The 23,739-nt window shown below is 37.7% G+C and overlaps 1 protein-coding gene across 1 annotated transcript; it reads right to left on the bottom strand.

The window, feature by feature from the left end:
• Positions 1–13,325: 13,325 nt before the first annotated feature.
• LOC104306881 (alpha-1-antiproteinase F) lies at positions 13,326–23,189 on the bottom strand. The gene is made up of 6 exons (XM_054162183.1): positions 23,093–23,189; positions 19,928–20,605; positions 17,425–17,695; positions 15,885–15,887; positions 14,641–14,788; positions 13,326–13,514 (listed from the first exon to the last, which is right to left on the bottom strand). Exons 1-6 carry the CDS (start codon positions 23,187–23,189, stop codon positions 13,326–13,328), a joined length of 1,386 nt encoding a protein of 461 aa, XP_054018158.1.
• Positions 23,190–23,739: the final 550 nt, after the last annotated feature.

Genomic DNA, 23,739 nt, shown 5'->3' with positions numbered 1-23,739 from the left:
TAAACAATCATTAGATGAGCAGATGGTAATGATGAGTTTGACAGAAATAATGAATAGTTTGCTAACATAAATATTATAAATTGCAGCTGCAAAGATCTAATATACGTAGGACATTTAAAGCACCCGTGGACAGTGTCAGATGTCATTAATAAACTCAATCAAAACCTAAATTATCATTTCAGGCATAATGAAACCACAATATTCCATTGTAACTGCTCTGAAAAGGCAATTCTTCTCACTGGCAAGGAATGTATGGAGCCAAAGTTCATTATAATCTCTGTTAAGACATTATCTTTCCTGTCTATGAAAATAAGGTGTTTGCTTTCACAGATTTTCTGCAATAAAGATTTCTAGAACTTTTCCACTCTTATGGCTCCTTTCAGTTTCCAGCCAATACAGCCTGTTTGTATCCTTCTCTTCCAGGAATGCATTTTCCCATGTCTGTCAAAGTGAAATTTACTTGGTCCAGTATTCATTCCCATATGTGAAGGATGACAGTATCTATTACTTAAGCAAGATTTAGATAGAATTTCTGATGGCAGCCCAAGTTCCAGGATTCTTGGTGATTAAGCAGTTGCTTGGTGATTAAGCAGTATGCTGATTTTTCTTGGTTTTATAGCAACCATACACATTAGCTGTGTGTTCTCATGTTTACTAGGATCTGAGTATGATACATACATCTACATTTTCATTTCCTTAACCCAAAAGATGGAGCATGACCCTAGATGGTATATGATTCAATTATTTGCATCTGTTTTAGGCAGAACTCCTCCACTTCTGCTCAGACAAAACAGAAAAACCAACAACCCACCTTTATGCACAGCAGACAAATGAAGCAATTATTAGTACAGAGGGTGTTCTGAAAGCACTTGCTGTTTAACATTCCACAGATTGCCTTGCTCTAGTCATTTGAGATAATGCATATTTAATGAAAAAGAGGATAACTTTTGTCTGTCCATGACCTCTCTCTGTGTCCAAACAAATCTTAGCCTACATTTCAAGGAATTTCTGATGCACAGATTATGGGTTTTCTGCAGCAGTTTTATATTAGGCATGACTTTGTTTTTAACATCTACTATAAAAGATAATTAAAAAACCCAACTCTCCCCAGTATCACATCATTCTACAAAAATATTGAAGAAACACTCCTACCAGAAGCTGGAAAACACTGAATATTGTCATCAAGTTTTTCCCCACATACTGTTCACTTTAGGTGTATTAATCACATTTAATAGATCATTTCAAATTTCAGCCATGGGTTATTATTTTTAATTTATTTTTTTTACCATTGCAAAGCTGAAAAAAATTGGAAAGGCTAAATCTGGGCTGTACTTTTTATATGCAAATTGGAAATTCAGAAAATAATTCACCGTTTATGGGAATAAAAGGAGTAATTAAATTTAATTTGTGGCTTTCCACCTGCCCCCTGCATTCACCCTGGTCCTAATTAGAGAGTCCAGCTTTAGCAATTCAATGGTCACCAGAAGAGTTTATAAGTTATTTAGTCACTAGTGGAATTCTGCTAATTTTGAGTCACTGTGAAGGCTGTTTCCAACATAAAAAGTGATTTCATCATTATCCTGCTTTAACAATTACTTAATAAGTCCCCATGACTTCAAAGGTTATTTTATTCTCATTTCAGACTAAGTATATTCCCCTAGAACAGCGGGTCCCACTGGTCTCTTGCATGTCTGCTTGACGAATAATTCATTGCAGCATCTGCACACAACCAAGTCACACACAGATAAATGAAATGAACTTAACATGAAATTTCCACTGACAGCAGAAAGCATCATTTGTAAGTCTCTAAGAAAAAATGCATGTGCAGTACTTACAAAATCAGAAGCTCTGATACATTCAGCTGATCGTGCTGTTCTCCACACTGTTCCTTAAACTGCTACATCATCTTTGCTAATTTCCGCTGTTAAACATTAAACAGATGTGATAAAAATTAGAGCCAACTGAAAAAAAAACCCAAAACCCAAGAGGAAACAGAACAAATATTGATGAAGTAGAGTTTCTGAGGATCATCTCTGCAATTCAGCCAATGGAGCTGACATCTTCAGCCATTTGAATAATAGCTGTGATTTTCTGTTTGTTGCCTGTGACCATGTGGAGGAGCTTAAGACAAATATTATGTCATTAAGACCCTGCTGGAAACCAGGAGGTTGTGCCTGAAGCCACTGGAACCAAATTCCAGCTCCTGGCACCAGAAGTCAGACTTTTTGTATGTGCTGAAGCACCCATGGGTTTGGCAGTCACACATCACAGCATCTCGTTGCTCCTCCAGAGTCTGACCAGAGTTAGAGTCTGATTCTCCTGATCCTTAGCCTGAGTATGAACTCTGAACTACTTGGTGTACCTTCTCAGTCTGATTGCAGTTGCATATCATTGAGAGGATAGACATGTTATCCTGATGGGTTTACAGCTGTAATTGATGTGGCCCCTTAGTGTCTCAGTTTTGTGTGCATGCGATTTACTACCTCTAGCAGGAGCTGACAATACAAGTAGCGAGCATGTGCACATCCACTTCTCCTTCTCCTGTTTTTTCTCACACAAATTTAAATTGGTGGAATTGAGAAAAGCACTGTTTGTTTCTGTTAACATTTTCCAATAGGAATAAAATGTTAATGGATCAAGTATTTCCAGTAAACAATAAAGACCATGATTAGTGGTGACATGAAATACATTTCCCCATTTGTGGTGATTCTTTTTCCTCTGTACTTGTTTACTCACATGTAATTTTGTCAATATAACCACAGATAAACATGGACACAGAATATGGGTAAACCTAGTCTTGATGCTCTCCTTCTTAGTTTTCCCTCTTTGTTTCTTTTTTCCCTTTCCTTTCTATTTGTTACCCCCAATTCCAACTGTAAAAGGTCACAAACACTGATTATTTTACTCATCAAAGCCTAGGTAAATTATATGTCATGGTGGTCAAAGATGAACTGTGTTACAAAATGTTTATAAGCCTCTTGTTTTCTTTTTCATTAGTGAGACCTTGTAATTACTGTTTCGGCTTTAATGATGTTAAGCTATATTTTAACAAGGCATTTACCTAGTATTTCATTATAGCTACAGCAATGAGGTGCTACATGAGCTAGAAACTGTAATGATGAACAGATGCATGCGTGTCGGGTGTACCACGCATTGCCATGAGCCATTTACAGTCCCACCTCTCTGCTGACCACAATTCACTCTAAAACTATGTCATGAAACCACATTAACCAGATTCATACTGATCATTCGTCTACTGAACTAGATCTTCATTCTCTACTAATTTTTAATAGGAATGAAAATCATGAATACTGAAATAACAAAACAGATGTGATTTATTCTTTTGGATGATTAAAACCATGACAAAGTCTACATTACCCAAGTCTGTGTTACTGCTGTCTTCTTCATGTAGGTCAGTGTCTTTATCACGCCCCAACTCACATATTAACTTGTTTAGAAGAAAGAGACCCATGTAATATTTGTGAAACTTCTTGTAAACAGCTTCTCACCTATTAGTTTTGTTTTGAACAAAATATTCTGAAGCAGGTTTAAAAAGAGCTTAAATCACTGCTATATCTTAAATATGTGCTATATTCAATGACGACAGAATCATCCAACTTATTCAGTGGTTTTGTTATGCTTTTTACACTTTAGATCAAGAAATCATAAGGTTTGTGTCAACTTAGCAACCACAATAATTGTTCTGGGATTATGGCTTGTAGATACACAGGTTGCTTCAAATATATATATAAAAAATTCTTTATCTCTATAGATGTATTATAAGTAATGCAAAGATTTGTTAAGTTTGAAGTATATAGTCCACAAGCATATTGGCATAGCAATATGAAGGAAACTGGAATTTGGAATGAGATGAACATTGCCTTCCCTTCCCCCTGATAATTTCTAAGTTATTTAATAGTCTTTGGTGAGGACTGAGCAATTAGAATGCTGGGGAAATTGGTAATACTGATGTATTCATGTCTGGTGAATGATGGTTCTTCTAGTCTGGATGATCTGTATAATGAGGAAAAAAAGGCCCAGCCAGCACACAGTGGTCATGGTGCGTTTTCAATACTCATTGGAGAATCTCCTCCATCATCCTGCCAGGAAGTTAAAATTTATAAATTTAGAAATGGAATGTTACTTTGGGATAAAATGCAATCTGTATATAGTGATTAGAACACACATGAGGAGGGGGGAGTTCTCACAGAATTGATTTTCATTTTAATTAGCATCACTAATAATAAGTATGAACTAAGTAGAAAGTAGGGACTGGAAGTTAAAAAAACCCAATTATGCCAATGGCACTACCCAATAATTAACACTCATCACCATTTTTTAGTTTGGAAAACCCAATACCAATTATAAATTTTCTACTAAATGTAGCAGGTGTGTTACATGTGTGGTGCACTAATAATACCTAAACCTCCTACTTCATCTTTAGGTTGGCAGACAGGACACAGAGCCTATAGCAGACTTGGACTCTCCTGAAAAAGAGCTAGAAAAGTAGGCTGGTTGCTCTAACATTAGAAATTAGAATCTTTCTGTATATAACTCCAAAATAATTTTACACTTGAATATTTCTATTATATTAATATTGTAACAAAATGGCTTTCTGAGATTTTCAGAAAGAACAGTGTGCATTCTATTTTCTTTTCTTCTAACCCCCAAGATAGCTGACAAAATAACCATGTTGCCATCTTCATGGCTACAAAGTTCTCCATTAATATTTTCCATTGTTCAAACACTGATCAGGATACTTGAATGACTTCAGGATGGGATGGACAGCCTAACGAGAGAATCACTGGGTTGAAGATTCAGGATAGATTGCTAGCTCTGTTGAGCAGCTTAGCTCTGACCTTGGGAGCATAGACCACTGTCTGATGGGCTTCAGCTTTCTCATATGGAAGATAAAATGACATATCTAACTTCCTTGTTGTGATAAGATTACATGATAATAATGAGCATCACTCCAGTACTTTATTGAATGTAATGAAGACAGGATTGTTTTTTATTAGCCAGATACCATAGTTTCCTTGGTAAGTGAAACAAATTGAAAAATGTGGTCTGCAAGATGCAGCTTTATACAGCTTCATAGTGAAGCTGGAAATGTTCCTCAGCTGCTAGCTTCAGTAAAAAGTCCTCTAGACTTTATAGAAAGTGTCTTCTTTCCTGGTGTGCTTAGTATTTGCATCCAGGAGGTGGTAGCTACCTAGGTAAACTACAGCATGGGGAGGAGTGCTGAAGCACACATAAATTGCAAGTATTGATAATTTGTATGCACCACATGACACCGCTCAGGCCAGCCCTTTTACCAGATTTCATTTTTTGTTTCACGACTAGAAAACGATAGTTACTACAACACAAGAATCTTGTACAGGAAAATAGAGAAGGATAAGATCAGTGTGCTCACAGGGGGGGAAAAAATAAAAATCACCTTCTAATTTGACACAAGCTTACACCATACCAGCAGGGATAGTTTCCTGAACCTCTTTATCTACTGCCACTCTAGCGTTGTGCTTTTAAAATCATACTGTCTTCTTATGGTAAGGCCCCTGAATTCTGTTCTGACCGTTTAAACAAAGAAAGGAAGGATGATCATCCTCAGTGGATAGCTATAAGCAGACAAGAAGTTAAGTTTATGGAAAGTGAACCTGTGACTGAGTTGGGAAGGGGAGCAGAAACTTCCAAGCCACAGCCCAATACTGTGTAATTACTGGCTCAGCCTTCTTCCCTAATAATGTTCTTCCATTAAAGAAAGAAAGAAAGAAATTAATCAATTAATTATGGGTTTCCAACAGCAATATGGTACTTAAAATTGTAATAAATATGTGTCTATACATCACGAAAATATAGTTAACAAGAGCCATCCCAATGAGTAATTCAAGACTTAAGCAACTAATATTATTTTGAAAGCTTTCATTACAGAGTTCTTCACCTTCCCATTTGGCCCACTGACCCTGCTATCTGAGACCATCTCATCTGAATTGCTTCCTTCCTCTGTACTCCTGAGTGATACTGAATTGAATGCCTACCTTTAATCATGAGGTTGATCAAATAAGGCTGATCAAAGTGGATTGAAGTAAACATTAATGACATTAATTGATGAGTCAGAAGATCAGATGTCTAAGCACACAATATGGATTTTGGCTAATGCTCAAAGAGAGAACCCAGAAAGTCATCTTGCAAGCACGAGAGGTAATTCACATTATTACTCCTTGTCAGTCTCTCTATTCATACAGAGCAGCTCTGTTGAAAATTGGGGTACAAATGTATTGTTTATCTAGCAGGGAACAAACATAGTAGAAAGGCATGTTTCAGTTTTATTTTGAGTTAGAGCAGAATTAGGTTTTGTCCTGGCCACTACTTTTAATTATGGTGCATAAGATTCAGGCCAACACTGCATAGCTTTAAAAAATTCTGCTTTTGCTCAACATGCAGACAAGAAGCCATTTTTCCATGTAATCAGCCAAGTATCTCAAACTTGTTAGCTTTAACAGAAAAATTGGATTTGTGACTATTTCAGAACAGACCAAAACTTCTTAGATAGGCAACACCCTGTCTAGGGTTGGCTCTTATGTACTACATACGGATATCTGACATTCTTTTCTTGCCCTTCTTCACATTTCCCAGTCACTTGCAAACCACTCTCAACTCTTGGCACACCATGCCTCTACTCTATGCTCCCTATACCAGCTTGGAGAACAATGGCCAATAAAGCCTGTTGAAGAATATTGGAGGGACACATTCCCAAATGAGTCACAGCAGGATCCTTCATCAAAAGTCAACCTTTGGGGTCCAGGAAAAGCCTGGAATGATTTTCACAGATGTCTTTTTCTATAGTGTAGCAGAGCATTTTGGTACTCCTAGGGCTGGGGTCAGCAAGAATGGAGGTCAGCCATAGAGAGCAGAAAGGTTAATCAGGTCACAAGAACTTCTAGGTGACAACACACTGCTCTCGGGTTCATTGATCAGCCAGTGAGAGTATTTTTTTTTCCCCTCGGTGATGCAATGTTTTTAAATTAATGCTTTTGGTAGAACTTAGGTGGGTGGGGATTATGAAAACCAGTTTGAACTAGTCTCCAGCCTTTGTGAATGCTCCAGCTCTCATACTAATGATGATTGAACTAATCTCTTAACAAACACGTTTGTTTTTCTAATTCGCCTCCACACTCGTAATTACTCTAACTTCAAACCCAACACCCAAATATTGCAGCACAGATGTCGCTTAGCATCCCCTGCTCTTTGCTGATTTCCGAACTATTGAGATACCTCCCGAGCTAATTTGTGAAGCACAATGACTACCATCTCCTCACCAGAAACAAAATGCTGCAAGCTGAGACTAAGCCTGAAAGTTGAGGATCCCTATTTATCTTTCATAGCAACAGGTTTATAACTGAGCTCCAGCTTCAGTGTGGTACTACTTACAAACTACATGGCAAATTTTCACTTCAACACTTCTCTGCATCCGAGAAATTTTACTAGAATGTGAAACTACCCAGATTCTTTCCATCACCCTTGACCTCTTTAAAAGTCCTTTCTCAGAAAAAGTTCTTGGAATTTATCTGAGGGAGTAATTTCCATGTGAGAGAGTCAAGCAAATCAGGACATTTTCAGGAATGCATTGGGTTTGTCAACATTTTCAAACAGAAATGATGAAAATGTTCCACTCCAACTTCTGTTATAAGATGCTATCAGATGACAAACTATCTTACCATTTACCAATAAAAATGGAGCAAATATCAACACTAGTTTCAGGAAAATGTTAAGATAATACCATCACAGGACTAAAGACATTATCTAAAGGTTATTATAGAAGAAGATTGACTTTAAAGAAAATAATTCTTTACAGTAAAGAACTTATTTCTTCAAGTCAGGATGGATAAAACTTCTACATCTGTTGTAGAAGACCTTAACAATGGTATTCAAAATTGTATTTTCATTCACTGTTGTTTTTTTTTACTAAAAATAAATTTGTAATATATTGTAAGACCAAAAATGCAGAGAAAAATAGTTTAGAACTGGTATGCTGAGAACTAACAAACATGTATAAATAAATTTTAAATGGGAAAGTTTGACATGAATCTGATGACAAGGACAGGCTAGTAATGAGATACTCCCCCTGAAAAAGAAATGTAAAAATTTTTAGTTTAAGAAAAAAAAAAAAGGAACAACCCTTAGAAACTTTAAGAGCTATAAAAGATCTAGTTAGAGTCTTTGTGAAGGTACAGTGGTAAATAGCAAGGCATTCATGGGACTATAAAAAGTATGATCAATGATTGTAAACTGCAAATAAGCTTACAAATGGAATGGGCTGCCTGGGGAGGTGGTGGAGTGACCATCATTGGGGGTGTTTAGGAGGAGAATTGATGGGGTGCTTGGTGCCATGGTTTAGTTGATTAGATGGTGTTGGATGATGGGTTGGACACGATGATCTTGAAGGTCTCTTCCAACCTGGTTAATTCTATTCTAAAAGTCCATTCTATTCTATTCTATTCTATTCTATTCTATTCTATTCTATTCTATTCTATTCTATTCTGTTCTATTCCATTCTGTTCTAATGTTTCCTTTTTCTCTTTTACTTTCTTATTATTCTCTCAGTGTTTGTTTTACTTTTTTACCGGCACTAACCATGGAGATGACATATTCAGTAATCTATCCCACATCACTGCAAAGTCTCTATCCTGAATGGCAAAGAATAGCAATCTTAATTGACCATCATGCCAAATATAGACAAGTCCTTCATTCCCTGTATTCCCTTGGATGTGGAGGGAAACAATGACAAAGGATGAGGAAGAGGCTGAGTTACTTAAAGCCTTCTTTGTTTCAGTCTTTAATAGGAACACCAGCTCTCTCTGGTACCAAGTACCCAAGCTGGAAGACGGGAGATGGGGAGCAGAATGGAGGCCCCATTATCTAAGAGAAAATTATCAATGACCACCTACTCACTTAAATACACACTAGCCAATAGTGAAGGATGGGATCCACACAGTGGTATTGAGGAAGCTGGCAGAAGTGCTCACTAAAATACTTTCCATCATTTATGAGCCATCTTTCCTAACCATGGAGGTCCCAGCTGACTGAAGGTTAGCAAATGTGATGGCCTTCTACAAGAACTGCCAGAGGGAGGATCTGGGCAACTACAGGCCTTTCAGTCTGACCTCAGTGCTGGGAAAGGTTATGGAACAGAACATCTTGAGTGCCATCACATGGCATGCACAGGACAGCCAGGTGATCTGGCCCAGTCAGCATGGATTTATGAAGGGCAGGTCCTGCTTGACTAACTTGATCTCCTTCTATGACAAGGTGACCTGCTTAGAGGATGAGGGAACAGCTGTGGATGTTGTTTCTGTGGACTTTAGAAAAGTCTTTGACACCATTTCCCACAGCATTCTGGAAATGTGAAAAGGATAGGTGTAGACTTTGCTAGGTTAAAAACTGGCCAGGCCCAAAGAGTTTTGGTGAACAGGATTTAGATCTAGTTGATAGCCAGTCAGAAGTGGTGGTGCCCAGGGCTCAGTATTGAGGCCAGTTCTGTTTAAACCCTTTATCAATGATCTGGATGAGGGGATTGAATGCATCCTCAGTATGTCTATAGATGAAACTAAGTAGGGTGGGAGTGTTGATCTGCTTGAGGATAGGAAGGTGTTACAGAGAGATCTGAACAGGCTGGATTGATGGGCCAAGGCCAGCTGTATAAGGTTCTACAAGCCCAAGTGCTGTGTCCTCCACTTGTGTCAATATAACCCCATTAAATGCTACAGGCTTGGAGAAAAGCATATGGAAAATTGAGCAGCAGATAAAAGACCTGGGACTGCTGGTCAACAGTTGGCTGAATATGAGTCAACAGTATATTCACGTGGCCAAGAATGCCAACAGAATTCTGGCTTATGTCAGAAATAGTGTGGTCAGCAGGAACAGGTAAGTGTCCCTTCCCTGGCACTCGGCACTGGTGTGGCTACACCTCACTGGGGTTGTTTAACCTGGAGAAAAGAAGACTCAGAGGGGACCTCATCACTCTACAACTACCTGAATTGAGGTTATAGCTAGGTGGGAGTTGGTCTTTTTGCCCAAGTAATAAGATAAGAGGAAAAGACCTCTAGTTACACCAAGAAAGGTTTAGATAGGATATTAGGAAAGAAAAGTTTCACCAAAAGGGTTTTTAAGCCCTGGAAAAGGCTGCCCGGGGAAGTGGTTGAGGCATGATTCCTGTCAGTACTAAAAGACGTGTAGATGTGGCACTTAGGAACATGGTTTATTGCTGGGCTTGATATTATTCTGTTAAGAGTTGGATTCATTGATCATAAAGGTCTTTTCTGGTTAGAAAAGAATAATTCTATGATTCTGTGGGAGTCATGTTAGTTCTTCAATATTTTGTCGTATTTATGCATACAATTACAAATTCTACAGTTTCCTAACTATCAAAGTTGAATAAACTGGTCTAAAATTCACTTCATTCACTTGCACCTTTTAAAAACATTATTAATTCACATTTGTCACTTTTTATTACTCTAAAATAGGGCACCAGCATAACTGATACATCACAATAGAAAGCTTCACATTTTTCTTCTTGAGACAGCTAGAAGATCTTGCACACATTCTAAGTAATCCTGTCATTTTGCAACTATTTGCTCTTTGACTTTTTGTTCTAAAAATGTTTCTACTGTTAGTTCAACTCTGGCTCAACAACTGCAAAGGAAGTGAATGTGCAATGGATTGAGATTTTATGTTTTGTCAGCACCACCCCTGAGCGCTTCTACACTTTGAACATTAGCTGTCCCTCAGTCTTTTTTGGCAAGTTTCTGATGTCTTTGAAAAAGGACATATTATTAATGTTATGATTTCTGCAGACTTTTACATCAAAGTTGTCTTTGTGCTTTCTTATTACAGTTTTAGATGTTTAGATGTTTTAGATATTGCGGGATTACTCTTTTTGGTGGAGGGCATTGCCCAATTTGATTGTAACTTCCATTTCCTTCTCTGAAGTTTTTCCTCCTAGTTCTGATTTACTTTCCTGTGTTGGCCTTGTCCGACCTTTTCCTTTTCCTTTCCTTTTTTCCTTTCCTTTTTTCCTTTTTTTTCTTTTTTAAGTTATAGTTGAGTTTTTTTATTCATATCCAAATATATTGCTAGATATTTGTAGAGGAAATCAAGCTGTAAGATCTGGTTGTATTGAAAAGCTGTGACTTAGCAAGATCTGCAGTCCCTTCAGATCAATACAAATTACAAAGATCTGCAAGAATCTGTAGAAAAGTAACCTCTGTCAAGGTTTTCCATGGATCCAGTGATGTTAAATGAGAACAAATTTAGAACACATAGTTTTCATTTTGGAAAATACCACATTTATTCTGCCATATTGCCTAATTTGAATGTCACACAGATGATTTTTTTCTGCACTATGACTTTAATCAAATGTGGGGTCCTCTACAAAAAGCTGGTAGCTCCAAAGCACTTTTCTTGTTTTCCTCTCATAATCTTTTAAAGAGGTGTGATCTAGATGATATTTTGCTTATGGAATAACAGGAACCACAGCTTGAAATGCATGTGAAGACTGGTAAAATAGTTGTAGAGGGAGTTGAGAGGGCTTTTTATAAGGAAGATAAGAAACTCACACAAAGCTATACACTAGATAGAACAGAAACAGCATGTTGTCTACAGCCTTTGAAATAAACACCTCTGCATCAAAGAAATGCCTAACCTTCCCCAAAAGCTCTAACACAGATGTCCTTCTATGGGCTAAAGTGGGATTTACTTCTCAGGCCTGAAGCAGGGGGCTTTCTGAATCTCCTCACTGGCATTACCATCCTCATCTAATGTATATAAGCAGTATATTAATAACTGTTTGTAGACATTGGTCAAAAATTGAACAATACTTAACTCTGAATTACAAAAATAAAACAGCAAAATTAGAAACTTTTTAGAGTCGTTTTTATTCATTGCTGTTCTTCTACCATAGTACATTTGTCTGTATATTTCAAGGCTGTACAAAGGCTGGTGTTAATGCTTAATATCTATTAACAGATTAACCCATTTTAGTCAATAATTTACCCCCTCTGCAACCAGAGATCAGAGATATACCATGAACATGATCAAAGGAATGATATAATGGTAGATGTTGTGGAAAATGGAAGGAACAAACAGATAGGAAAGAAAACAAGAGAAAAATAAAGGCATGTGACTTATAAATATGACTTTTAGTATCATGTATCTTAATGGCAAAAACAGATCTTTGTAATATTTTGGCTGTACTAACTATGAAGCAGATGAGAAATAGAGTACCAATGTTGTACTACTGGACAGTCTGGGAACAGAAGGGGTGATGTCAAGTGACATGGTGTTACTGATAGGGTACAGGTGTCCCTACAGGGGTGTTTGATCCTACAAACAATACTGGAATGGTGCTTATTGCCATGGGTAATCTCCCAGGGCCAGATGGTAATGATACAGGCAGTGGCACCAAGGAGAGATGGCTTGGGTTTCCTGCTGCTCATGGGCTTCTAAAAGATGGTTTAGGTGCAGACATAGGCTAGAAGTAGTCTACTGGCTGCTCTGAGCTGTGTCTCTGATTCACAAAGGCTGGCTCCAGGGCACTTAATTGCAGTGACCTGGTCTACCTCTTCTTTTCTAAGACTCAGCTGATTCTCTGACTTTCACACTTGAATGAGTCTGGACATTAAATTCTGACAGAAACAGTGGATATGCCAGTATACACCTGCAGGGGAAAAACACACCTTCTTTGTGACCCCTTTGCAGTAGCTTTGTTGGGATGACAGCTGAAAGGCAAGTATGTAATTGACTCATTGGACAACAGTGGTACTATGCAAGGTAGTAAGCATTATGCATGTTAAGAGCTATGCTACATATGAACTCCGTGTTGGTAGGAAAATGGGCACAAGTAGTAAGTTTCCATAACTTGTTCCCATTTGTTAATCAATGCAAAAATAAGGTGAAAAGTCAGTTGTGAGGGAAGAACCAGGCTTACACAACCCTTTCCACTCACGTGTTCCTCATCTTCCCTACTAGAAGTTGTATGTATGCTGTCAGTATCACACAGGCCTGTTTTATCCTAGATCTAATGACAGTTCTGCATGAATGCAACTTTCTTAAAAAAAAAAAAAAAAAAAACAACTTAAAAAAAAAAAACCAAGGTCCAAACAAACATGTAACTATGACAACTTGAATTGATGAATAGTCTCATCTACAAAAAACAGTGAATAACAGTGTCAGTTAAGAGGGGGAGATCCCTCTCTAGCCATGCCACACTCATCTGGTCAAACACTTGAGTGAACAGTGGTGATCACCACATACCTAATGTGTACTTCAACTTAAACATTTTTCAGAGGGTTGACAATTTTCCCCATGAAGAGTATATTTTCATTGATAGTTATGACCATTAGGAAGGGTCTGTTGAATACAATATTAGCTGGAACGGACATAGGCACTATTTCCATGCCTGTGGCAGCTGCTGCTTCGGTGCCAGTCTCATCCACCTTTATCACAGCCTTATGAATAGCCTGTGAATAAACAGACATTTTACAAGTCAAATGGATACAAAACCTAGTCACCTAAATAAGAACTTGATCTAAAAGTGCCTGAAGAAGTTAGTGGTAAGAAACAAGTATCAGATGGGCAGGTATGAGTTTCCTGCACAGAAAGCAAGATTGGAAAAAGAATCAGCAAGCTACATACAGCATAGCTTTCCTAGTCATAAAAGATCAGCCCCAGTGGATGGGCATATCCATGCTACTGAAAATATTTGCTTGCTTGCTTCTCTGCTCCCACTAGTGCAGATCTGTGGATCTATACTAAAGGTTAAGCTACCATGATCATATTCAACTATTGAAAGCTCATACAGTTCAAGAATTAACATGAAGATTAGCACAATGAATAACATGCTGAAATTATGTTTCACATGCTCTTAATGTCTTGGGAAAAATGGGAGCACAGGAGAAGGGCCAGAAAAGGAGGGGTGGGGCAGACAAATATGTAAGTTTTATCTTGCAAAATCAAGATCGTTACAGACCCCTATGCACTAACTTCCAAGTGAAATCATGAGGGAAGCTATTTTGCTCATATTAGACAATGGAATTTGCAGTGATTGCCAGCTTTAAACTCTAGGTTTATTGAAATGTGGCTTATCTGTAGCTTTTGCCTAGTCCTGGCACTAATGAGTCATTTCTCATAGGCTTGAAGCCAAATGTTATTAACAACTGCATTTTTTCCCTAAACAGTGCTTTTTATTTCTTCTCCCATCCATAAAACACAGACAGTGATACGTTCGACAGCTCTCTGCTTGCCCACAGGCAGGCTAAAGAAGCAGTGTAGTGACTGTAACAACACGGGGTGCCAGAGGGTATCAAGGTGTGGAGAGATGATGACTTGGTCACATCTGTTTTGTCAGATTACCCTATGCAGATAAAAAAGGTCTCCTAGATTAAAACACTGGACTTGTAATTTACACCAACTCAATTGCACTGACAGTGCAAGTAATGTGGGCAAAGTATTCTGTATGCCAGCAGCTGCCTTTTCAGATAAAGCAAAGCCTCTTTACACAAGTTTTGCATCATGAACATAATGTAAAGAAAGTGATGTAAGTATCAGTAACCATGGGCCCACAAAACAAAAAGAAATATGACTTACCTGGGAAATTCTGTGCTGGGGCTGCCCAGTGATCCCAGAGAGGTCAGCCTTATCAGTGAATAGGTCCACGATGCCCATTTTGTATAATATATCTTTTAGATTATATGTCCCATAAAGAGTGAATTTTGGAAGATAAATATTTGCTGAGCTGCCAGAAAAGAAATACAAGAGTATGGTGAGACTTGTGATCAGATATCACAGGATAACTCAGATTCCCAAGACACAAACTCATTTTGCTTTCTGCCCAAAGATATTTTGCTTGCAGGATCTCTCTGGCCTACATGGGAGATGTATAGTGACATTAATCTGAGGAGAGGAAAAGAAGGTTATAACTATGTTAGAGGGCTGGTTGAGAGGATAGGGTTGTAGGCTTCTGACTCACAGTCTGCAAGAATCTAACACAAGAACAGTGAGATTGAACCAATGACCTTTCAGCACAATAGAACTGGTGTACCTCCGTAAGGATCTTCATCTGACATTTTCACACGTTGCTGGTATTTTGTACAGTCTGCTGGAAATACCTCTGACATGCCCCACTACTGATGATACAGAGGATTCAAATCAGGATAGAGTGAAAGATGTAACAAAGGAGTAGTACAATATGTGGTAGTATGAACGAAAAAGTAAAAAAAGAAAAGCACATTGACAGAACAGAGTTAGTCAACAGATAAATATTTTTATGTCAAGTCCAATGTCTGATTTATTAAATATTTATTTATTTTGGAAAGTGACTCGTTTGTTGCTTTCTATAAATTAATCAAAGCTCTATATTTCTGACTCATTTCTTTCTTGCTCTTTCAATTAAGAAACTGACAATTCATTTTCAAAGGTTAAAGTCAACATTTACATCTAGAAGCAGCATAATGAGACAGAAGTTAGTGACAATGATGACAGTAGGCTTTTGGGATTTGTTTGTTTGCTTGTTTGTTTGGGGGTTTTTCTGTTTGTTTCTTTTTGGTCTGGTGACAAACCTGGACAGATGTCCAAAGTTCCAGGTCAGGGAGATGTGGAGCACTTAGTGCAGCTCACCAAAGAGCGAGCCATACAGTGGGAAAGAAAAGGCACATTCCTCCAGAGTACCACAGTATTTAAATGTCAAGTCTGGCTGGTAACGAAAATGAGAGTGCTAGTGGATTGATAACAGGTTGCTCATCTCTTGATTCTGCCTGTGCTGATTGCTGTCTCAGGTGAGGATGCAACTATCATTTCCTGTTACATAAAGACACTCAATCACAAGCCCCCACTTGCTTTCAACATGCAGGAAAGGGAAAGCTGTAGGTACACAGCAACAATGTGACCAGGCTGGAAGCACTGCAATACCATTAAATAGATCTCAACTGCTTGTACTGGCAATACTTTGACATTATCCCACGTTCAACAGCCAACAGTAATGAAAAATATTCCTCACAATACTTCTGCAGCTTGTGTCAATGTCAGTGCGCAGACAGAGATACATGGACAAACCCAGCTTGCCTACAACCCTCAAAACATTCCATATCCTACATCAAACCCATTTATGAAGACATCACAGGGGCTTCAAACAGTAGCAAAGGCAATGGGTTGCTTTGAAACCTAGATGGAAAAGGTGTTTGTATCATTAATTTGCAGAAGAGAACTGTCATAATAAAAAATGTGGAGCTGCATGGAACAATCTCATCTATAGGAATGACACCAGTTTATATTGTAAGATTTACATTCCCATTCACACCTTTAGGTGGATTGTTCCATACTGGGAAGGAGGGAGAGGATGAAGAGAAGAAACGTGAATTATAATTAGTGTCTTTCTTGCTAATTTTAAAGGAAATTGTGTTCCTTTGAAAAAACAATGGATCTTGATTCATCATCTTATTTGTCCTATTGTGATTTTAGTCACAAACCATATAACTCTCCTAGAAGTTTCAAAACTGTGAAGGGTCACAGAAAATGACATGCATTTTCTGTCCTTTTTTTTTTTTCTTAATAGAATTGTAGATTTTTGTTTTTTAAGATTTAACAGTAAATAACAGTTAAGAGCATGACACTGGTTCTCATTTTCTGTATTTGGATGTCATTTTTGCCTTGAGAACAGTATAATATTCATATGTGTATGTGGCAAAGATCTCTAACGTTACACATCAGATTCATGAATGAACTAAAGGGCCTCATCTGTAAACATGTTGTGCCTGTGTTTTTATAAATATTTCATCCTGTCCAAAGGCTACTACTACATATGACACTAAAGAGAAATCTGAAGTTGTTTTTCAAAAGCATACAACCTTTTTGCCTTCTCATCTCAAGGTATCTTGAAGCAAGTGCAACTTATTCTAATTTTGCTTTTCCCAGCTCTTCAGAGAGCCTGAATACAGCAGCTCTATATCCTTATCACCGAGTTTTGTCCTCAAAACTGCCAAAAGAATGTTGCTATTTCGGCATTAAATGTGCAGTTATTGGAACTGTAATCAGCAGAAAAGAAGAAAGAGACAAGAAAAAATGATGAGGGAAAATGATAAGAATTTACTTGTAAGCAGAAGGCAGAAGACCTCTCCCCAAAAAAGTGAGAAGTTTTAAGACAGAAAAATTGAGTTTTGGACAGTGGGAATGGCAAAGGTCCTAAAGCTGTGAAGGTTTTCACTTTGTGCAGTAGAGAAAATGAAAACACAGAGACATCAGCTTTGGTTAGTTGGAATTCTTCTGTATATTAAAGCTGAACTAAAATTAGTATCCTGATTTTGTGTCACAGTACAGAAGATTGAAACTGATGTGTCTCCCTGCCAGCCATCTGAATCAAGAACTGCAGAATTTTACCTTTTTGAGACTAATGTCCTCCACCTTGCCATACGTTCACAAGACAGTCTGTTCTCCAGCTTCTTCATTCTTCCTCGATCAGGCAGAACAAAAAATGCTGAAGCACCTCCTTTGTAATCCATTTGCACCACAGTGGAAGACAGCTGTTCATCATAGCCATGCTTGAACAGGCCCATTCCAAACATCATCGGGACTTCAACAGTCTTCCTTCCACCCACAAAGAATTTGTTCTTTTTGGTGTATTTTGGATCAAAAGGTTTTTCCCATTCAGCTTGAAATATAAGACACAGCGTTATAGGGCATTTTGAGAACATGAAACCATAGGACACATTCATAGATAACAGACAGCTAGATTAAGTTCAAAGACAACCAGCTTGCAATGAGCACTTGATCTTACTTAATATTCAGAATAATTCAATAGCAATACACAGTTCATAGTGCAATGTAAAAAATTCCCTCAGATCTTACAGAAGGCTGCAATATCTTTCATTTAAATGAGATACCAAGTACATTTCCTCCATGGCAACAGTTTTAAGGAGTCTATAGAACCCTTATATAATGCAGCCTTTAAATGAGAGCACAGAACAAAAAAAAGATGCTCTCCTTATTTCTGTACCAAAATAGCCTTGTGAAGGGTTACCTGAGGGATGGACCTTCCACAAATTAAGGGATGCAGGTTAATTGAAAAGAGGAGTTTCACATGCCACTTTAGCTGATAACAAATAAAGTATTGAAGAACTTAATTCTACCAGACTTCTGGGTTAAAAAATAAAATGAGGCATTAAAAGAAAGCTTCAGTACTGTTGTGCTCACAGTATTAAATTTCCATAGGCTCCCCCCTTAGACATAGTTACACAAATTGTCTATATTCAAAGATTCTTATCCTTACTGGAGATTAATTTCTAAGCCAAATTCCAGCTATGCACGCTTTGTCCATTTAAGAGGCTGAGCAGATTGCAAAAAAGAGTTAAAAATGGAGGTGTTTGTTTTGCAATATTGTTTTTGGTTTGTTTTAAAGGAAGACATGTTTCTCTATAGTAAATTTTGCTTTCTAGAACAACATTTTTTTAGATCAAATTTGCTGTTCAAATGCAGTCACAATGCTCCATGAAATAAATGCCATCAAGAAAACCATGAAACAAGATGCAAGTTCTTTTGCCTTCTGATTTCTATTTGAACAAATGGTTACTAAGCATCTTGGTATAAGTGAAATTATTATCATCTGCTGTTTCCATCATCTGTAAAATAGATATAAACAGCAATTATTTAATATTTGGAGATGGTGAGATGAGAATTAGTGCATGCCTTGGGCTCTGAAAAAGTATAAAGAGACAACTTGAATATAAATTGACTTGAAGGTAGTTACTACTACTCATCGATAACTGACATTTTCTACCATCAGATATATAACAGGCAGAACTTCTGCCTTCATACATTTAAGGGAGAAAAAAAATAAAGGAAGAATGAATCACAGAAACATGAATGACACAAGTCCTGAAACACTCAAACAACTTTTATCTAATGCTCAACTCAGGGAAAACACCCACTGATTGCAGATAGAGCTCTGCTTGATTAAAAACTGAGTAGGATGTTAGGGTTTAGCACACAGATTAGACAGAGATGATACTCACTAATCCTTTCCTTCTGTTTCAGAGGAACTCATTCCTGTCCTCTCCTTTCTCTTAGGACACTACCTTCTAGAGATACTTCACAGTGTTCAAGTAGGAAAAAATGAACCTCAAAGTGGTGACCAGCTCGGCTAAGGCACAGTAAAGGAAACTAGTGTACTGTAGAACAGCATGTCTGTGGGCTGGGAATGGGTAAAATAGTTTCAGACTTCCCTGATTTACAGTCCAGAGGAGGATTTCTACATTACTCTACACTACAACAAAGTGGGAGGAGAGCCGCCAATACTGTGCAAGATGGGTTGTAATGCACACAGTGTGGACAAAAGCCTAGAAGTAAAAAGTGGTTATAGAAGTGTGTGATGTTTAGAGATTGTCTCAAGATTAATACCAGCTTCTAGACCAATTAATATTAATTGACTCCTGATTTCAAGATAAAATTTCTAAAACTAAAACTGAGCCTCCACCAGCTTTGGAGAAGATGAGAAGTTAAATCAGTAATATGAATAAATATCCAATTTTGAACAGAACTTGTTATTAGGTCATGTGAAAGTTATCTATAATACAAAGTTATCTTTAATACAAGGCTTCTCAAACTTCTGTGCCCATTGAGTAACCAAATTTATTGCTCCCTCTTCAAATACCTTTCAGCAAAAGGAAAATAAACAGTGTGCCTTTTTTTTTTACCCTTTGGCTTTGAAAGGTGTGCTTAATGCTAAATAAAAGCCTGTGTAGAAAACAGTACTTGAATTTGACCAAATATTTGTGTAAGAGAATTAAGAAATATCAATTATCTGTATTCCAAACACTTCCATTTAGCTGACCTGAGGAAATAATGTATGAAGTAGGAGAATGTGAGATATATATATATGTCTTACCATTGAAATAAATATAGCTAATAAGAAGAATTTCAGTAAGTGGATCAAGGTTATTTATGAGGTCCTTGATTTTTCCATTGGTTCTTTGTGCTACATATTCATTGATCTTTATCTGGGCTTGATCGGCCTTCTTGAAGTTCATAGGATAAGCTTCTCCTTCATAGAAGTTTCTGAGATCACTCAAGAATTTCTCTTGCGGCTTCAGTTTGTCAAGCACAAACAAGACATTTCCCATGTTCAGCTGTAACCCCCCATTCTTTCTGTTTACCACTTGTATGAGTTGATGATAACCTTCATGTATTTCATTTTCAGAAATCTCATGGGGGTTAAAGCTAAGGACCCTAAAAATCTGTGTCAGAGTGTCTGATCTGGCACCCAAAGTCAGCATTGCAAAGGCAGTTGAGATGCTCAAAGGAGAGAAGAAAACATTCCCACTGTTTTCACGAGAAGAAATCTCTTTGTAGAAACAGCATGCAAAACGGCAGACGCTTCTCCTTACAGCATTCTCTGCAACATTTTGGTTTTCTTGGCCTCTTTGATTTTGGTTTCCGACACCTGGGTAATTACTTCCATAGCAATAACTGTTGGAATGGATCACAACAATTAAAATGCACAGGAAAAACAACATCTTCATGTTTCTATAGCTCTGTAAAAGAAAAAAAAATAAATTACATTTTGCTTTTTACATTGTGCTTAGCAATAAGTCAATCCCCACATTGTACAGAGTTGCCTTGGTACCAGTGATTCCAAGCTATTTGAATTCATGGACACCAGCTTTCTAGCTCAAGGAAGTAGATTCTGGAAAAGTACTCAACTGAAGGAATTATGAAAGAAAAAAAAAAATAAAGTCAAAGAGGAAAGCAGTACTACTGAAGATGCCTTCTTTAAGGTTAGGCTACAATTCCTTTGCAACTCTTCTGTTTCTAGTGTTCCGTTTTTAATGTGGTTTTAAGTGGTAGAAAGCTCTAAGTCAAAAGTACAGAACTATAAGCGGAAAGTAAGAAAGCCAGTCATGCCTAGACAGTTAAATTTAGCAAGATAAAAAAATCAAAGCTGAAGAAAGGTACAATAATCCTCCATTGTGAGAATTAAAATATTACACATTTTTTAATGGGCTGTGTGAAAACGTATAGTCATGTACCAAAGACTAATAAAGGCACTTGTTAATGAGAAAGTGATGAAGATTTACAGTGATTCCATAAAGCCTGAGCATTTGAGCACCAAAACAAACAAAACTCCAAACAAAAAGAAAAATCCAACAAACCACCACATAATTAACAAAAGAGAGAAATATACTTTGAGCAATTATGAAGGTATTAAGACCCTAGAAATACAGCGCTGCGTACTAAGAAGTGAAAATGAGTATGTATACAGAACTACAAATGGGAACAAGTGTGCCTGCTGCACCCAAAGGCCTGTCCAGCCCAGTGATGGAATCAAGCCAGTTAAAAAATGTCATTATGTTTATTGTCAGAAAGACAGCTAAGGGTGATTTTGGCAGAGAAGTATGCAATGGTAAAATGCCAAGAATAATGACTGAATTCTGGAGGAACAAAGATACAAAAAGGCACTGACACAACAGGAAAGTCTTTTCAAGAGCAGCATGGAAATCATCCACCCCACATCTAGAGTTTAATACTGTACCACATTTGGTACAGTCAACAACTTTTATCAACATACAGAACAAAGTAAATCTGTGGAATATCTAGAAATTCAGAACATCTACCTGTGGTAGGTATATGATCCCTTTAGTGACAGATTCTTTTATATAATAAACTACTCTGTAGAGAAAAATGTAAGAATTTTCAGAGGGGCAATATATTGTAAGTTTCTGACTTGTGATGAGAAATGGTATTCAGACCCTCATGCCTTGTAAAATCACTGAATTCTCATCAGCTCCCAGTATGACCCCACGTTTGTTTTCTCCATGTTTCTAATATCTTTTCTCCAACATACAGTGATCTCAGAATGCTGATCACTCCTTTAATAGGATATGGTATAAATATTCCTTAATTCACACCCTTTGAATATCATGATTACATCAATACCAACAGGAAGGGCCTGAGCCCCGTGGCAAACCAATTTCAGACATCTCACTTTCATATTTAGAACACGTTTAAATTTGAGCTCTGATGTGTTTTTGAACTTGCTCCACCATCACTCTAATTATTTTAGCCTTTACTTCTATCCATACTTTCTTTCCAAACTCTCTAGAAGCTTTAGAAAGCAATCCTTAATTCCTTCACTTTCCTTTCATTCCATGCCTACATTTATTATCAGCCACTTAACTCAATTTAGCTCCATAAAGCGTTTAGAGATGCAGTTTTCCCCAAAAGCTATGCTGTACAAACATGCCTATCTTACAGGTGGCTTATTTTTATTCTAAAAGTAAAAAAAAAACAAACCACATAATAAAACAATGAAAAAGCTTTAAATTGCAGCTTGAATATGAATACCGTCATTTCTCAACTGATTATTCAGAAACTGCTGTCCTGCACATAATGTTTTACAGTTTTTCCACAGAAAAAAAGAGAATTCATTACTTACAGTACAGTCAGAAGGGTCCTATTGTATTCACCAGCTCTGCACAGGTCCTTGTTCAGTTGTTTATGCTGCTGAACACAAAGCAGGGTATCCTCTAGTAAAGGTTAAGATCATCTTAAGGCTGTGACTCATACATTATAATTTTAGAGATTAGGTAGTGCAGTGTTGAAACTAGTTTTACTGGACACCTAACTTTGCTGAATATATGTTTCACACGTGACTTTTTATTATTCATGACTATGTGATTGTCCTGCTTAGAGTCAAACAATTTTCCTTAAACTGAACCTATTTTTTCTTAATATCGAATATTCATACACATCTCTTTGCCCAAACCTACTATGTTATGAACAAGAAGTCATCAGAAGTAGTAACTACACAGGAATATCTTGAAAGTAATTCCCAGTGACTATAGCACTGCTGCCACTAAGGCAGGATGAGGTTTGATGCACTGGGACAATCTGAATTTTTGTGACCTAGCCTGCTTGTCTGCTGCATATCCATGCCCGGGCTTGACTGTCTCCAGGTGAACCAGAGACGATTCTAATTGGTGCAGGGCTTAAAATACTGTTTTGCTACATTAGCAAATGCTGCTGTGAATGTGTCTGACTATCACACTCCTACACAGGGAATCCACTGGCAGCAAGAGCTGTGATAGTGACTCCTGGGCCACTTGCATGGCCCTGCGCCCAGGAAAGAAGGAATGCAGCTGGGAGGCCATCTCACACAGGTGATCCCAGTGACAAACATGGCCTGGGGACAGGGGGCGGAAGCTTAGGAACATGGGTGTTAAAGCAAGTCTTTAGATCAGCTTACTATCTTGTGATCTGGGATATGGGGAACAGGCCCCTCTGGTCCTGTGCCAAGTTCAGGTGGGTCAGATCAGGCAGCTTGGTATCCTGTGCTCAGCTCTGCTCATTACAATAAAGTCCTGTGACTGCTGGAACAACCTGCTGGGTGCAGAATAGCAGAATTGTTGAAGAAGGTAACTCTGGAGGCTGTAATCTCTTGCTCAAAGCAGTGTCAGTCACAGCAAGTCACTCAAAATAGTGTTCAAGCTGGGCAATGTTTCCATGTTTAGTGACACTGACACTAACAAAGGTGTTCTCCACACTTAAATAGAATTTCTTGTAGTTTAGTTTATGCTTATTGTTCCTTGTGTTTTCAGTGGATGCCACTGAGAAAGGACTACTCCTCCTATCAAAAAATCAGGTACTTATATGCATTGGTAAGATTCCTACAGGCCTCTTCTTCTCAAGGCTATACAGTTC

Source organism: Dryobates pubescens, chromosome 5 (assembly GCF_014839835.1).
Source record: "Dryobates pubescens isolate bDryPub1 chromosome 5, bDryPub1.pri, whole genome shotgun sequence".
In the NCBI taxonomy this organism is placed as follows: domain Eukaryota; kingdom Metazoa; phylum Chordata; class Aves; order Piciformes; family Picidae; genus Dryobates; species Dryobates pubescens.
This window is presented reverse-complemented; position numbering and strand designations above follow the sequence as displayed.

Coding starts and splice junctions, on each gene's coding strand:
- LOC104306881 (XM_054162183.1), bottom strand. CDS start 23,189: ATGGCCTCCCAGCTGCATTCCTTCTTTCCTGGGCGCAGGGCCATGCAA. Junction 20,606..23,092: donor GCTGCCAGTGGATTCCCTGT/GTAGGAGTGTGA, acceptor CAATGTAAAAAG/CAAAATGTAATTTATTTTTT. Junction 13,515..14,640: donor CCCAGCACAGAATTTCCCAG/GTAAGTCATATT, acceptor GTTTATTCACAG/GCTATTCATAAGGCTGTGAT.